The sequence below is a fragment of the Clupea harengus genome, chromosome 8 (assembly GCF_900700415.2).
Source record: "Clupea harengus chromosome 8, Ch_v2.0.2, whole genome shotgun sequence".
NCBI classification, from domain to species: domain Eukaryota; kingdom Metazoa; phylum Chordata; class Actinopteri; order Clupeiformes; family Clupeidae; genus Clupea; species Clupea harengus.
The window spans coordinates 3053636-3071781 of NC_045159.1; the positions used below are offsets into that span (position 1 = coordinate 3053636).

General features: G+C 46.9%; 1 protein-coding gene across 3 annotated transcripts in view; it reads right to left on the minus strand.

Annotated features, from left to right (window-relative positions):
* The window catches only part of doc2b (double C2-like domains, beta), a 150076-nt gene that overhangs the window by 35255 nt on the left and 96675 nt on the right, over positions 1-18146 (minus strand). For all 3 annotated transcript variants that reach the window (XM_012821957.3, XM_031571520.2, XM_031571521.2), the window contains exon 10: positions 2399-2478. In XM_012821957.3, coding sequence (XP_012677411.2) covers positions 2399-2478 — 80 coding nt within the window. The remainder of the gene's footprint in view (positions 1-2398; positions 2479-18146) is intronic.

The following is an 18146-nucleotide window of genomic DNA, read 5'->3' on the forward strand; positions in this document are numbered from 1 at the left end:
AGCACAGAGAATTTGAGTTGGATGTTGTGAGGATGAAGTAATCAACCTTGAAACGGCATGGCCTAGGTAAATTAAGGGCTCAGCCATGTCAAGGTTCTGTAAGCTTTGCATGGACATCAATTGGGACTAATGGAAGGCATTAGATGCTACGTACACAATTATATCCAGGTATTGTTTGAAGGCAAAGAGAGGCTTACCCCCACCTCTCCAGAACTTTCCATCTGCTGACGGATGACAACAATTACAGGCCATTGATTACCAGACTATGACAAATTACTACTTTGACTCATGGCCATTCTCTGGGCTGGGAGGCCCCTGTGCGACACTGAGGCATTTAAAGAAAAAAAGCTTTCTTGTCACAGGCATTATTAGAGTGTTCCAGTTACCCTGTCTACGCCAATCAGTGAGGTTGCTCGCCAGAAACACTTAAGTGCATGGCAAGGGTGGGAGTGGGGGTGTGTGTCAACAGCAAACAGCATGTCTTATTTAGAATAATGACAGCACCAGTCCATATGATGAAGTTGAAAAGTGGAGTTTTCAGCCTTTAAAACTTGAAAATATCAATCAATCATCCTAAATGGGAAAAAACCCACAGCATTTTGTGTTCTATTTGAGGAATGGCATGAACTTGGAAGGAGCCTATGGATGTGTACTGCGGCATATGGACAGAGCTTGTACATGTAACCACAGTGCTGTGAGGCTCAATGGACTGTGTGTGTGTGTGTGTGTGTGTGTGTGTGTGTGTGTGTGTGTGTGTGTGTGTTTGCTGTGGCTCCCCTGCGTAGCGGAAGGGGCTGGGATCTAAGCGAAATGGACAGCAGCAGATGCTGCCGGCGGTCTGTTGTCGGGTGAAATTCCCCTCAGATATACCGTACAGTGGCAAAGAACTCAGCAGAAACCACCCTAGTCTGCAGATAAAAGCCCCAGAGGAGCATGATCTCTCGGACTTCCTACAGCGCCCAGTATAGCTGCCCGGCTGTATCACACACCCCCCCACCCCACTCAAAGGCAAACAACATTATGCCATACTGAACCGGGCTCATGTGGTGAAGAGCTTCTGTACTTCCTGTATTTGTGCATCCATGTTAAGGCTGGGCGATTAATCACATTTTATTTTCAATTATGATTTTGGCTTCCATGACTTCCTCAGCTGCTGGTAGACTAGTCACTAGGACAAACAGCCGGTCTCACGCCACCCCTTTGCTCCTGTCTCTTTACTGGCTCCCTGTTCCTTACAGGTTCCAGTTTAATACTCTCACTAATACTTATAGAGTAATGCATGCATTTTAGTATAAAATGTTTCAAGTTAATTTATCACGTGTTGCAGTGCTGAGATAAACACTTGAACAGCTCGATTTGGGGTTGACGCAAAAACAATGGACTTTCCAGTACCACGCTCACGTCACCTAAACACTAAGCAGATTCTTTCTAAGTAGCTGTGAACCGTTAATCAGTGTAGAACCTACCTCAACTGAACATAACAAAAACTCAGCGCATAGTACTCAAACTAATAACTAAAGATAATTTCAAATAAAACTCTTTCAAATAAAAATACTGTATGTATTAATCTTAATATTCATTTCTAAAAAGTAAAGGAGACGAAATATAGGTTAATATATTATTATATTATATAAACATAATATGCATTGTTGATAATGCCCCTAATAATAATAATAATAATAATAATAATAATAATAATAAAATTCGATTAAATAAAAGCACTGAGGGTCCTGCATCGCAGGCTCATGTCTGCTCATACAACAGCACCGCTGCTGAAAAAAGAAACCTGGGGGAAACACTGAATGAGTAATCGTGTTAAATAATCTTGATCTCAGTACTGACCAAAATAATCATGATTATGATTTTCGCCATAATTGAGCAGCCCTAATCCTTGCACTCATAACAATGCAGATTGTCCCTCTAACGGCTCCAAAACATAATGACGAGGATAGGAGTCGAGTGTGCTGCCAAGGAAGCTACTGCAAGAGCCATGGCTGGTGGCTATTGCCTGTCCTCCTTTTGAGGGTTTGGGAGGGAGGATTAGACGACACAACTGTGACTAGCTTGCCTCTGGTTCATATCACTTTAAGGAGATTTGATTAGGCACAGTCTGGAAAAAGAACCACCAGGGAAGCTAACCATTGGACGAGCTACCCACTCGTCTAACTTTGCTCTGCTAAATTCACTTAAAGCCGAGCTAAAATGGTTTAGATGAAAGCGTCTGCCGAGTTAATACATCTAAATGGAAACGGAAAGGCCTGGGAATTCTGAAGTACAAACATGAAAGTGTGACTTCATCACAGAACAATTCAATCTTTAATTGAAAGCCCAAATTTGTAGAGAGAGTGAGTGCAGTGGAATCACAGGCAGTGCTTTCAGACCCCTGTCAGCGGCTCACCTTGGCTTTGTTGATGGTGCAGTGGAGAGCGTTGTTCTCTTGGTCATACAGTAGACTGAAGTCCAGTGTACCCAGAGTAGCTGCAGAGAAGAAATTAAAATAAAAAAATAAAATTACTTTTTTACCATAATAAATACAGTAGAAATGCAAGAGTTAAACTATACTGCACAACACAGCATGTATGCAGACTGAGGAAAAGTGAGTGAGTGAGTTACATGTCACATTATTGTCACGTCGAGGCAATCAAGTCAGTTCAGCTGTGGTCTTGAAGGTCAGAATATGTAAAAGAATATTGTCATGTTAAACACCCTGCCATTTCCATCAGAGCTTTCCCAAAGGCTTTTCTTCCTACATGAGCAGCCCAGAAGCACCATTACAATACTGGTCCTCACATCAATACACATCATCTCTCCAGTTCCCCTGTACCGTGATGGATTCTGGTCTGCCTGGCTGCACTGGGCTTTTTCCCCTCCCCCAGCATTTCATCTGAAAGCAAGTGTCGAATGTGACTCAAACATGACCATTACGGATGAACATCATCAACCAGGGCTCCACACAGTCTTCTTGGGGGTTCACTTAATCACGTCTCATTAAATGTATTTGTGACTAATAATACCAGTTGAAGTGAAGTGGAAAAAAAAGAGAAGAAAATCAAGTAAAAGGCTGGCCGGGTCTTGCTGGACAAATACAGCGCAGCGTAGTCAGAAATTCACTCCAGGCTTAATAAAGCGTGGCTGGAGTACATGTACTGTACAGCTCAGGTTGTATAGTGTAGTCCCTAGATACAGTAGCTTTCTAGCCTGGCAACAAGGTAATGTTAATTCAATAAGGACCACTGAATGCTTTACGGTGACTGGTGGGGTGGGGTGGGTAGGGGGTGGAGGCAGTGGGGGCTCTGTGGTTGTGTGGGTAGGTGCTGCGGGGTTGTGTAGGGTGGGGGCTGTGGGGTTGTGTGGGTAGGTGCTGGGGGGTTGTGTAGGGTGGGGGCTGTGGGGTTGTGTGGGTAGGTGCTGGGGGGTTGTGTAGGGTGGGGGCTGTGGGGTTGTGTGGGTAGGTGCTGGGGGGTTGTGTAGGGTGGGGGCTGCGGGGTTGTGTAGGTAGGTGCTGGTGGCATGGAAGTGGGTGGGGTGGGGGCTGGTGGCTGTGGGGTTGTGTGGGCTGGTGGCTTTGGGGTTGTGCAGGGTGGGTGGCTGTCGGGTTGTGTGGGTAGGGTTTACGATGGAGAGTCGGGCAAGCACACCTCAGGGATTAAACTAGGTTTGATTTCAATTACCTAGATTGGCACACCAGCCGCGACCTCAATCTCAAATGCATTCACGAGACGCTGGCCATGGCAATCAGGAGAGGTTTGTGCACCCCTCCCAGAGATTGCCTTGGCCAAATGTTTCTCTCTCTCCCCCCCTCTCTCTTTCATCTCTCTCTCTCTCTCATCTTTGTCCACACTTCAGTGGTACTGCTGCTAGCCATTGAATGAAATGTATTACTTCATGTTGCAGTTTTATTTTTATACACTGAGAAGAAAAGTATTCTCAAACAATGGTGCAGGAAATCGTGCTCAGGAATCGCAGCCATGGTATGGTCTGGGAGACTTGAAGAAAGAAAATGAAAATAAAATGTCTCTACCAGGATGAAGTATCTGCATCAGCTTTAACACCAGAACAGATAGTCATGGCAATCATGTATTTTGGCTGGCAGGATATGTATGGATAGAGGTACTTTAATCACTACAATATCCAAGATGTTAAATGTTTTATAATGGCATTATTATACAGCTCCTCAGAATTTTCCAAAAAGTTCCACTGATTTGAATGGGCCACCCCAACGTTCGGAGGTCTGATATTTCTTTATATTGATTGCTGCGAAAAATTAACGACCACTGTCATTGGCAACGGGTATTGTGCTTCTAATTCACATCTTTCATATCATTCCGCAAGTAGTCCGGTCATTTAACATAACGGAAAGTCATTGTAACTTGAAGTCAGCAAGTAATGGGTTGCTAAGCAACACCTGCAACTTTAAAGTTCTATTGGCGTGAAGAACAATTTTTTCTTAGCGGAAGTCACAAAAAATCACTTAAAAAGAGATATGATGGAGGAATGTCTATATCATTTTGCAAGTAACCGTATATTAAGCTGGATAACGTATAGGGAAAATAAATCCTTTCAGGACGAAACAAGACCGTCCTTCCTGTCGGGATTTATTTTCCCATACTGACCGGCAGACTATAGAATCTATAGTATAGATTATCCATTACATATCATAGAGCTGTATAACCGTCTCGGTTACTTACGTAGCCTCGATTCCTTAAGCAGGAACCAGATATAACAGTATGGTACATGACGTCAGTCATGGGGTACAAATCGAAGCATTTATCTATTCACGCCTGAAAGGCCGCGAGATCTGTCAGCGCGCGCTCCTGAGCCCGCCCCTCAGGAGTCCTTATCTTATTACGCGCCCTCAGATCTGCCTCGGAAAGAAACTGAGCAAGACAATCAATCCAAGGTAACACTGTACACGCCAACTTTGTTATAGCTGGTTCCTGCTTAAGCTTCTTTATCGCAGCTCACTGCGATATAACAGTATGGGACCCTATACATTCCCGCGTGATAATACAGTGGCAGCCAATTACACACACCAGCTTATTGAAGCCTTTGCCCTCATAGAGGTTCATACGGCCGCTGGCGGTGAACATATTAACAGGGCAACCTTTATCATAGGCGGCAAGGATCGCGATCCTGCGCCTGTAGGAAACCACCCTGGAGTGTTTCATGTGCAACAAACATGTAGACACCGATGAACACACTTATCATATACATCGTTCTCAGGTCAGGGGATTCAGAGATCGCTTGCCTGCAGAACACCATGAAATTAACAGGGCCACCTTTATCATAGGCGACAGGGATCCGTGATCCCGCGCCCGTAGGAAAACCCTGGGATGTTTCATGTGCAACATAACATGTAGACACTAATGAACACACTTATCATATATATCGTTCTCAGGCCAGGGGATTCAGAGATCGCTTGCCCGCAGAACGCTATGAAGAAAACTAGGTTCAGCCACATCTAACATATAGAATCTAATGAAAGTGTGGCATGAACTCCAGCTTGCAGCTTTGCAAATATCTTCCAATGAGACGCCCTTTAGTAAGGCCCAGGAAGACAAGACCGCCCGCGTAGAGTGCGCATGCAACTTCTCCGGGGGATCTAAAGACAAGCTCTTATAAGACAACACGATAGCCTCTACTATCCAACGGGAGAGGCTCGGTTTTGATAGAGGTCTGCCTTTTGCGCGTGCACCGAAGCACACGAATAGCTGATCTGACTGTCTGAAAGCTCTAGTGCGCTCTGCGTATCAGCGGAGAGCGTGCACTGGACAGAGCTTATTCAAACGTTCCTCCTCTGCTGACGCAAAAGGAGGAGGCGAGAAAACTGCTAATTCAATCACCTGATTGCGGAATGGGGTTACCACCACGTTAGGTGTGTAAGCAGCATTAGGTCGCATAACCACTCTGTGACCAGCGATCGAGAACTGAAGGCACGATGGACTGACTGACAGGGCTTGCATGTCACCAACGCGTTTTGCTGACGTTAACGCCAGCAGCAGCGCGGTCTTTAAAGAGACAAACTTTATGTCCACTGTCTCCAGGGGCTCGAACGGAGGCCCTGTGAGAGCACGTAACACCACTAGCAGATCCCAAGAGGGTATGAGGTGTCTCTCTGGTACCCTGAGCCGCCTCACCCCCGCCATAAAGCGTGACGCTAGCGGGTGACTGCCAGGAGAGCTGCCATTAATGCCTGCGTGGCAGGCTGAAATGGCAGCCATGTACACTTTGAGAGTAGAAGCCGCCTTCCCCTCATCAACAACTGCTGTAGGAATTCTAGAATAACGCCCAGTGCGCAGTTAATGGGGTCGTGCTGACGCGCAGCCCACCACCGCTCAAAACTGCGCCACTTCAGCGTATACAGAGCCCGTGTCGATACAGCTCGGGCGCTCTGTATTGTAGCCACCACCGCATCTGACAAGCCTGACGCTATGAGCCTGCACCTCTCAGGTGCCAGGCTCTGAGACGCCACCACTCTGGATGGGGATGCCACACTGTCCTGTGCGCCTGCGTTAGGAGGTCTCTCCGCAGAGGCAGCTCCCAAGGCTGCTGCACTGACATACTGACTAGATCTGCCGCCCACGGCTGATTGGGCCAGTGGGGGGCTATCAATATCAATTCCCTGCCCTCGTCCGCTATCCTGCACAGCACCTGCTGGAGGAGCGGGATCGGGGGAAAAGCATATAGGCATAGAGCTGGCCACTGGTGGCCCAGCGCGTCTATGCCTAGTGGGGGATCGTCGCCCCTTAGCGAGAACCAGAGCGGGCAGCAGGTGTTCTGCCTGATTGCGAACAGGTCCACCTGGCGTTGGCAGCAAAGCGACGAGACTGGCTGTCCCAATCGGAACTGGCGCACGCATGTTTTGATGGCATTTATTCGTTCTTGAGACAGCCTGACCTCCATGGAGGAGGAGTCTAGAATCATGCCTAAAAAATGCGTAATTTGCCTCGGGCACAAAACGATTTTTTCTCTGTTTATCACAAAGCCCAGTCGATACAGGTGCGCCACCACTAGATGGCCGTCCTGCACTGCTGCATCCTCTGAATGAGAAGCAACTAACCAGTCGCCCAAACAATTGTATACGCGTAAGCTTCTACGCACTCTGTGAATACCCTCGGCGCTAAAGATAGGCCGAATGGGAGTGCTTTGAATTGGTACGCTATTCCTCCGAACGCAAATCTCAGATATCTCCGATGTCTGTGGTGGATCGGAACGTGGAAATATGCGTCTTTTAAGTCTATCGTGATAAACCAATCGTTTGGCCTTATAAACTGCACAAGCCTGCGTGGGGTCAACATTCTGAGCCGTCGCGGCATGAGTGCTTTGTTTAACACACGTAGATCTAATATTGGCCGATAATTCCCGTCCTTTTTGGGAACGAGGAAGTAACGGCTGTAGAAGCCTGCAGTTTCCTCCTCGGGAGGAACTCTGCTTATTGCCTCTTTTCTGAGCAGGGAGATTATCTCTTCCCGTAGGAAGTGAGACTGTTCTCGCTGCACCACAGATTGTATCACTCCAGGGGAACAGGCGAATTGCAGCACGTAACCCCTTGTGATCATCTTTAGCACCCATGGTGACACTGCGCATGCGCGCCAACTCGCCACACAACCAGGGAGGTTGTGCTTTGAGTTGAATTTGTCGGGAAATAACCCGCTCATGGTCAATGAGTCTAAGCCTAGATCTACACCCACTCTGTCACGATCAGGAAGCCTGAGGTCTCCCTCTGCCTCGCCTGCGGCGAGCGGAGTGCTGCCAGCCTCGCCCGGTGGACACCTTTGCTGAAGGCGCTGGTGAGCGGAACCCGATTCTCTTCTGGCCCGGTGCGGGTGTGGTGTGTCCTGAGGAGGACGTCTCAACCGTGCCACTAGAGCGAGGCATCCAAGCCTGGAATACCTCTCTGCTCTTCTGCTGTTCTTCGAACTTGGCAGCCATTGTGACCACTGCCTCCCCGAAGGCGCCCTGGACAGAGACCGGGGCGTCGAGGAGTGGTGCTTTTTCTCTGTCTGACAGCTTAGCCAGTGATAGCCACAGAGACCTCTGGGTAGCCACCGCGGCACCCATCACCCTCCCCAGTGTCTGTGACGTGCACCGAGTTAGTCTGAGCGACAGATCCGTCGCGCGACGGAGTTCTGCCACAGATGGGTGATCTTCCCCCAGCGACAAGGCAAGCTCAGTCAGGAGCTTTGCCTGGTAGCGCTGTAGCAACGCAGCCGTATTGGTTGTGCAGGCAGCCTGCCCTGCAGCCAAGTAGGACTTCTCTGCCAGCTGAGCCTGATGTCTGCCCACCCGCGTGGGCAGGAGAGGCTTCTGGCCGAGACACATCGTGGGGGAGGCGGGCGAGAGGTAGCCCGCTACTGCATCCTCCACCTGACGAAAGGAGAGGTAGCCCCTCTCCTTAGCCATGTGGAGCTGCATGTAGGGCGCGAACCCCGGCACCGGGGCTCGGCCCGAGTAGGGTATCGCCCATGTCGCCTGCAGTTCCTCGTGCACCTCCTCGAAAAAGGGGATGCAGCTGGGAACTGACACGGCGGAGCCAGCATAAAACTCCCCGTCCAGCAGCGAGGACCGCACGCTGGGAGGGGAGGGAGAGGGAGCCCGAGGCAGCTGGCTGCTCTCAGCGCAACCTCGTGGAGTTGCTGGCCCAGGATCCGAGACGAGGTATCCACCCGCATCCTAACGTCTCGGCTCGTCTGCATTACCTCCACGATTGAGCTGTGCTCATCGGAGAAGTCTAGCAGACTATCATCATCCAGGCTGATGTCCAGCTCGAGTTCAGGCTGGACACCGCTTGGCTGAAGCTCCTCAGTCTCGCTGCCCGCAGCCCCAGGGCTGACAGGCGGCGGAAACGGGGAGAGACCCGGGAGCGGAGCTGCAGCTGCAAGGCGACTGCTCACACTCACCAAGTCTAAGGCAGAAGACGCACTCATTCCTACGGGGGCGTTAGCCCCGGATGGAACCAGTGCAGTCTCCTCGGCGTCCTTGCGCTTCCAGAACGCAAGGCGCCTGGTAGCCTTAGCTAGCGGGAGGCTAGCACAGATGGAACAGACAGGGGCTTTGCCCGAAAGCGCGCCCTCTGCGTGGTCCCTGCCGAGGCAGGTCACGCACCGACGGTGGCGGTCGCCCTTGGGACGGACGTGACCGCAGTCGGGGTAGTGTCTGGCCATCTTTTTTCAATCTGAAAGTAGAGAAGAATGTTAAAACACAAGCACACTATCTGCAACAAACACGTTGTTAGCAAGCTAGCAGGCTAGTCAGAAACTTAGCCAGCCAGGCAGCCAGGATAGCAGCCACTACTTTCAAAATTAAGTTGAGCCAACTAATTTTGTAGCGCCCTGAGCTAGTGAGGGTTAAGGAACCCAGATAACTCACCAACCCGTAGAGAGCGAAAAGCACACAAAACTCTTTTGACTGTGGTAGAGCGTTTGAGATATGCTCGGAGATGTTCACTCCGTCTTGCGAAGTTTCAAAAGAGGCAGATCTGAGGGCGCGTAATAAGATAAGGACTCCTGAGGGGCGGGCTCAGGAGCGCGCGCTGACAGATCTCGCGGCCTTTCAGGCGTGAATAGATAAATGCTTCAAATTGTACCCCATGACTGACGTCATGTACCATACTGTTATATCGCAGTGAACTGCGAAAAGGAACCTACTGCATAGGCAGATCTTCAGATGAGCTTCTCATAGATACTCATCACTTCTCAATATTTTTAAAGGGGCTATATGTAAGTCTGACTAGCTGTCACTAGCTGCAAGTTTAATTATTTCATACTCCCCACCCTAAGCAGATTTGGGCCAGTGTACTACTAAGTGTGAACATCCCTACCTCCTCTCCCCTCGCAGAAGTAAACAAAGATGGGAAAGGGTGAAGGCTACGTGTAGAATGAAAACTTTTATATGGTTGAAAGATATCTAGGCTACAAATAGTGTCTCCATCAACATCAATTGATATTGTATATGTTACATTAACTTAGTCTAGGCAAACAGCTCTCCATTTGAGCACTCAAGTTTTTGAGCTAGCTGATAGTCTAACTATTAATGTTAACTGCTTGCTGCTGAGCTACTTGTTGATACTAACTACAGGATAGACATGCCTACTTGGGTCTGTTCATACGATATTGAGTGTTTCATTTCTCCATAAATCATTAAACACTTTAACTGTCATTATTTTTAGCCTCCGAAAGAGGAAATACGATTTTAGTGATTAAAACACCATTCCTGACATTACGTCAAAAGGGTTATTTCTTCACATTCTGTTGCTATTTGTAACTTTTTAATGTTTTAAACTAAAACCCTTACCTATAGCACCTTTAAAAAGTTCAGTTAGTTATTATTAGAGTTGAAGTCTATTCATAAAGTTTAAAAGTTTAAATTATACTTGCTTTTAAATTATACTCTACCTTAAGACTGCTAAAGCTAGGAGGAGTGCTCTCAGCAGATGACTTCCTCAAAGAAGAAACACAACAAAGGCAAAACTTGAATGGAGGCAGGAAATGATTTCAGCTGTGCCAATTAGCATTCAGAGATAGCTACTGGTTGGTGATTTAGTGTCAGAAATAAAGTGCAGCCCCTTTGGTAACACTTGCAGACCACAGGAGCTACTGAAATGGAACCGGACAAAATTCATCTGTGAAGACTGCCAAGCTTAGCCCAAAAGCCTTCAATCTTGATGTGTGTTTTCTTCCATTTGATCCTCATCTAATTGCATATAGACCATGTCGCCATGGTCCCTGCCACAGGATGACTTCACACAGACTTGCTGTTTTAATCTATCCCATGAGGGGGAGAAAAAAACTCCTCATGTGTTAATGCATTCAAACGGCTCCCATTCTTTTCTGCAAATGAAGCCTCTCAACTGAGCAGTGACTGCAGGGTTGGCCAGGGAGATGGGCCAGCATTACACCGGACCAGCATTACAGAGGACCAGCATCACACCAAACCAGCATCACACCGGACCAGCATTACACCGAGCCAATGGGCCCCCTGCTTCATTAAAAAGCTCCCATGATTAATTTCAGTTAGCACGCATTCGCCTCCAGGAGCCGACAGGTTTCAAAGGTTACACACAAATGTCTGCCTCGGACAGACAAAAACAAAACTGCCAAATGGAGACCCCGCTGATGGTTATAAACATCAGGCAGACAAAAGCTCCTATCAAACCCGAGCCAAGGCTGCTTCATACAGCCAGGATGGGAGGAACTGGAGGTTACACAATGCTCCATGTGTCTCCTCTAGTTAAAGCATATATAAATTCAATTAACACTGTAGATCACATTCATTCTGCAAGAGAAGATGGATAATGGAGAATGGATGAGCCTTGAATTACCAAAGCACAGAACATAATTATCGTTATATTATCGGTTATTATATCGTAACAAGAAATGCCTCAAAGTCAAATCAAATGCCAAACAAAACAAAACACCACCACCAACAAAAAAATAAATCATTTTAGCTCTTGGCGACTGAAAGGCAACGCTTTAGTATTTGTCGCTGTGCTGAGAGCTGTCCAGATGGACACGCAATACCAGTCGGCTTTATGGCAAGAACCAATCTGAAATGTCAAAGCCATCAAAGCTTAAAGAAAAAGACCATGTTTGGATTTAGCAGCTGGCATGTACAGGAGCAGGATAATATCTAACCTCAAACTCCTCTAGCTCTCTCCCAGGTCAGTGACATTGCCTTCAACGAAAAGCAATTTTGAAAGCCTGTGGAAGCTACCACAGAAACACTGCATGCATAGGGATGAGGCGGACCATAGACATCTCACTCAATTCCAAAACATTCACTAGAGTCCAGAGTGCAGTTGCATTTATGCTACAAATCATTTTCAGGGGATATCTATAAATAAAGCCCTACATAATTATTTGAACATATTTTTTTGCTATTTGGGAAAGATAGGTAGTAGTTGGTAGTACATACTCTTCTACTCAAATGGACTTCATTTGGTAGGTTATCATGCTTAATTCCTTTTTCCATATTGCTTTCTTTTCAAGGGAATTTGAACATGACACTGAGTGAGAATGTGCTGTCTTTGGTAATGAAAATGTACAGTGTCATAGTGGATTATGACTGATTGTATACTATATTAAAATATTTTATATATGATATACATTTTGGTATTTCTCTTTTCACTAATTTCCTTCCTTCAGTAATCATCTGCAGATGATCTAAGGAATGAAGTACTGACAGTTTATCTGCTCCCAAAAAACTAAACAAACTAAAACAAATACACAAAAAACATGAATAGCAGGTTTCACCTGGGGCAAATTACCAGTCTTCTCTCACAACACGGCACAGATACAAAAACAAAATAAAACATTGACCTCCGAAAGGGTCAGACGAATCGTGGAATTCAGCTCAAAGCAAGCAGCAACTTAGAGCTGAGGTCAAAAACACACACAACATCTCATTTGTGCGATCAAACAAACAAAATGTAGAGACACAAACAAGACAGAATGTCAACTAGCAAGTCAGCAACAGACTATGGAAATGATGAAAAAACCCCTACAGTACCAATAAACACATCAAAGAAGGTGTGCCCACCTCCATCTGTCTACATTACGCCAGCCTAATATCTCACAGAGAAATCTCTGTTTTCAAATATTGGCAGTGGTTGTTCAGGGGGATTTCATCTGACTTCATTTCCTGTCAACATTTGGCATGGAGCTTGTCTGGATGTCTCAGTCGACACCACGGACGAGACCGCGGCTTCAGAGCAATCCATTAATTAGAGCTCTCGGAAAGGTACAACACGCGACCTTAAAGTGTAAGTGTCACTGCGAGCCAAGTGGCCAGTCCATGGCTTTCATTAGGTAAACACCCACAGAGTTTGCGCGCTTGGGGGTGAGTGTGAGGGTGCTCTTTACATTCACCACACACACACACACCGTATATGTCAGAGGCCTACAAAGTACTTAGTGGTCAGCCTGATACTGCACAGAGCCAAGAATGTCAGGCAGTCAAGCAGCAACTCCAACATGATCGCTGTGTTGTGTGTTGCGCACATAAACAAACAACTTTGACTACTGTGACAAGCCATGGCTCCACTACAATAGCTTTTCAGGCTAATTGGTTTGGCACGATGATACGGTGCAATGCGCATTAAACATCAAACATTAGACCATGCCTGGAGGGGGTGGCAGTTATGTCCCCGAGTCAGACACCATGGGCTAGAGTCTGTCACCGGCACTGCAGGTTGGCAAATAGCAGAGCTAATTGGCAGGTCAGTAAAGTGCATTTGGTGTCAACGTCTGTCCTGATGCACGGGCAGACACCTCCCCGATGCCTCATTGGCATTGTTTACCAGCGCACAGGTTGCCTTGTGCTGTCTAGGAGAGCCATGTAGAGGTCAAACTCTGATCACTATCTGTCATGGTATTTACCTGCTCTAAAAGAGAACACTGTCAAGGGAAAAAAAATTGTGCACTAGATAGTCGGTGTGTTGCATGGTAGAAGTCACTTTTATTGGTACCTGTCTGACAGACGGGAGTGTCTCTGATCACCGGGTCGTGTTGAAGTGTGGGGGGAGTGACACGACAGAGTCACACGCTGAAGAGCACCATTTCCATGGAAAAGGCAATAGTGACGGCTCAAACGTTAAAGGCGCTGGCTCCTGACTCTCACACAGTCTAAAAAGCTAAATGTGGAAAAACGGGATAGGTGCCCACAGAACAGGCAGGGGGATCAACCATAAGCTTTCCTTGAGGCAGTAATGTGTGCCAAGGCGTTTGCCGGAAGCCTTAAATAAGGCAGGCAATCAGCAGGCGATCCATTCCAGCTCTCTCCCGAGACTGTGAGAATGTGAATTAGTCTGGAAAATGAGGAGGGAGCCACATGGATCACAAAGACAGTGATCCCAGAGATCACTTGGAAGCAGTAGCAGCACTTACATATAAGAGTCTATAATTGCGACCCGCTGAAATGCTTACAAAATGCTGGAGTTTTATGAATTATGGTACAAGTCAAGGGTATAAAAAGCATGTAGTGGCCTGAAGATTGTGAACAAATTATGACTTCCTGATGGATGTGTTTTCAATAACTACTTCAACGACGATGAAGATTTGCATGACTAAAGGCTCCGTACTGAAAACGTACTCATCACACACACACACACACACACACACACACACACACACACACACACACCACACACACACACACACACACACACACACACACACAGATAACTGTATGCCCACAAAGGTGTAAAGCCAGGGCCATGATGACCACCCGACATGACTTCTGTGAAATTAACTGCTTTTGTTTTCTCAACCCGGGAGCATCTGTGACTCAGTGGGCTTGCCAGCGAGGGCCGGGAGATTATCAGAGTCCAAGCAAAGCAAATCCTGGATTTCACAGTGGGGGGAGGCAGGGGGGGTGGTGCGGTCGAGCTAGCAGGGCCAGTGGCGGAAATGGCCCCGGGGGCCTGGCGACGTGTCAGACGCCCTCGGAAAACTTTGACGTCACGTAAGGACCGGAGCGGAGCCCCCCAGGCCATCACCTGTGGTCACGACAGAGCAGCAAGTGTGGCTCGGGATAAAACCAAATCAGTGTCAGCCACAGCACACCGGCTCGGCTCTGCCCCGATGCCATATGAAAGCCAAGGAAATAAAAGAGTCTGGGAATTCTAAGTGATTTCCTTAATATGCAGTATTCAAAAGCAAAAGAATAAAGGGTGCACTCCTGCTAGCCATAAAGGTGCTTATAGCCCAGAGGGAGAAACAATAGAGGCTGGCGATGATTTGAAAAGTTGCACCCAAGGGTCATTTTATTTTTTTCATGAGCTACATTAAGCTGGAGGTGGGGGTGGGAGGCTTCGTGGCAGGTAACAGCCCCTCCTTTCTGAGAAACGAAAAAATGCATCTTTTTTTCTGGGGAGAAAACAGAGGCCGTCGGCAACAACACTTCTCTTCTGAATATATTTGTATATTTACGGGCACAGTCCCCCCAAAATTGTGGAGGGAAGTTTTATCAGCACAAACAAGGAGCCAGCCAGACTCCTTTTCTTCAGGTATTTAGGTATACTGCCGTTTGTGGTAGATATAGTCAACCTTCTTTCATGTCAGAGAACTTTTTTCCTAGATAGATATTTCCCACAGTGAAACAGTTTTTTCCCCCCTATTTCAAATAACTGTGAAAGTCAAAAAGTCAGACACAGATCAGACACAGAAGCCTCCTGCCAACAGAAACAATCCACCCCTTCATCTGTCGTCTGGAGCTGCCCAAGTACACACACTTCAGAGAGAGAGATGCACTTCTGTCTGAGTTTACAGACGTGCAGCAATGAGTGCCATGACCCAGCAAAATAATGACGCCATTCTTTTGGTAAGGAAAGTCTGCCAATAACCTTATCACTCATCTGCTGAAATGGGGGGGGGGGTGTAACCCTCGTCTAACGCTCATTAACTGATCTTTAGGCATTAATTACAGCACGTAATATCACACCATGTTCCTTTATGGTTAAGTGACATGTTTAGTTCCAGTTCAATGATGAGCTGTACAATATTAGTCAGGAGCTCCCTGTTGTAAAGTCTAATCCCAGAGCTCCTTACATGCTTTGAGATTTGTGCCAGTCTGTTTATCATCAGTTATCAAGGACACGAGTGATCATGAGACATAGGGTCTGTTCCAATCTCAGCAGGGTGTCTAATAAGACAGAGAGGCATGAAGAACTGTTAACTGATATAACTATAAACTGATATAACCCTCTTTCCTGTCTGCTAAGCATCGATGGTGTCATATGTTACCGTAAACGTTATCTTAAAAGACCAACACTCAAGACCAACGTTCTTAGAAGAAGCCTTTATTCGATAGTTATGCCTTATGAGACACCTGTCTATTACGGCAGCGAGGCAACAAGGCAGCAACCCCCTCTGTTTTGTACACACCCATAGATCGGATAGTTTTGGAGGAAACACACCTCAGTATACTTGCTGTGGATGCACTGGACATCCCATAAGATTAAAAGCACCTGCCCTGTGAGGTTTTACCAAGAGGAAAAATCTGCCTGAGTCTCACACGAATATCCAAGTATTCAGAAAAACGGTTGTTCATAGTTTGGGGCGTCTAGAACTCCAAACCACATGAGCTGTTTCTCGCGTGGCTCAGCCGTGCACATGTCTATAAATGTGCCTAGGCAAAGAGGAGACTTTTTTTCCCACTCTCTCCATTTACCTGCTTGGTCCACCCCTGGGATGAGTGTACTGCACTCCTGAGAGAGATGAGTCACTCCCAAAGCTGCAGACCAGCATACGATGTTTGCATACATCCAGGGTACTTGCCCATAGTAGGGTAGCTAGATAACACACTACGAGTAAGTGGGGAAGGGTGTGTGTGTCTGTGTGTCTGTGTGTCTGTGTGTCTGTGTGTCTGTGTGTGTGTGTGTGTGAGGGGGGAGAAGAGAAGAGGGAGCCCGGGGAGAGCTGGGTTGCCACGGAATCCTCCTCTGCTCCGGTACGATCGGTGCCGCCGCTGCTGCCTGTGCCTCCTTTATCTCCTCTCTGCAGGGAGAGAGGCGGCAGCACGCGCCGTCAAACACAGCGATCACGCTGACAGCTCCCTGCCCCAGTAGCCTCAGCTCTGCGGAGGCTGTGCCGCCATGATCAATGCACCGGCTGGTCGCAGGTACGAAGGAGAATGCAGATTTCCCTGAAGGGGGGATGGGGATAGAGTGGCGTGTATGTGTGTGTGTGTATGTGTGTGTGTGTGTGTGTGTGTGTGTGTGTGTGTGTGTGTGTGTATGTGTGTGTGGGGGGGGGGGGTGTTTCATTAGGATTAATTAGGCACACAAAGACTGGGCTTGAGGAGACAGTTTTACTTGGGCCTTTGCCATTATCTGTTCATCAGAGAGGCTATCCACATTAGAGGGATTAAATACTAATGATTCTGTGCGTGTAAGTCATTAATACAGATTTCTTTTAAAATATGTTTTGTGTGCCTTTTTAGTAATATCTATCTGCTTCACTTCCCATCTCTTTTAGATATACACCATATACACTGTAACGTGAGGTACTTCATCCAGTTCTTTAGCCTGTAAAAACACTAAAAGTGACTCTTCAAACAGTTTACAAATATAGCAGCAGTCATTGTACTTTAAAACTAGAACGACTTCCAAAGCTGCTGCTGAAATATTTGTTGTTCCACTGAAAGTCTACCTCCCACTCCGCCTCCTAGGCCCAGGACTTTAGGTGGAGTGGGGAGACTGGGGAAAGTAGACTCTACCCAATCAACAACTTACAGCAGAGTGTTGAGTTTGAACACCGGGCGGCTCACTGTGCGATCTCTAGCTCCTCACTCTGTGTAGGTGATATCATCCTGCAGTAGCTGAACAACGGAAGCAGTAATCCGCATCAGTACCACTTTTTCAATTGAGAAGCACAAACGATATAACAATGTGTGGCAGACCAGCGGCAGATAGGGAGTTTCTTTGAAGCTCAACACTTAATTAGCTTTCCACCTGGACTTGTGTGCCTTGTTTGGAAATCCAGTGAAAAGCTTGGCAACACAGGCCCTTGGAGACAATGGGCCCTAATTTGATAGATGCACACCACGGGTTCTTAGGCGCAGCAATGAAGGGCATCGCGTGAAGCTATTTTCATTTGGTAATTCTATAACATGTACACAGACCTAAGCACCTTCGAAGGCGGACCGACACCTCATTTGGGTGTGTCCCTAACCCTAACCCTAAAGAAATATAGAAAGCGTGGTGAGATGCTCAGTATACATTTCCTGTAAGTCGTCTCATAATCAAATCTATCTTATTAGCCTATATGTTATGTATGAAACTTAATTGCAAATTTAAAATGCAACCTAATTTTTAAAGAGAGATGAACTGTGGCAGACCATTAATTTATTTCGCTGTCATTCACTTTTAACCGTCACACACCTCCTTTCTCTCTCTTGATTGCTAGTCACCTGGTTTGTGGTGAACTTGGAGGCGAGCAAGTGAGCAAGTTTCCTAAGTTCCTAAGTCCAAAGTTTCTTAATATTATTTGAACCTTTGCTTGGTTTATATGCCATTTGGGATTATTCACTTTGCTCTGGATATGAAATATTACCTGCGTTTCATGGACGTCTTGTTTCCTGAAGAGGATTGTGATTGATCATTGTGTGATCAACAATTTGATCTCATTCTTCTGTGAGTGTGGCTGTGA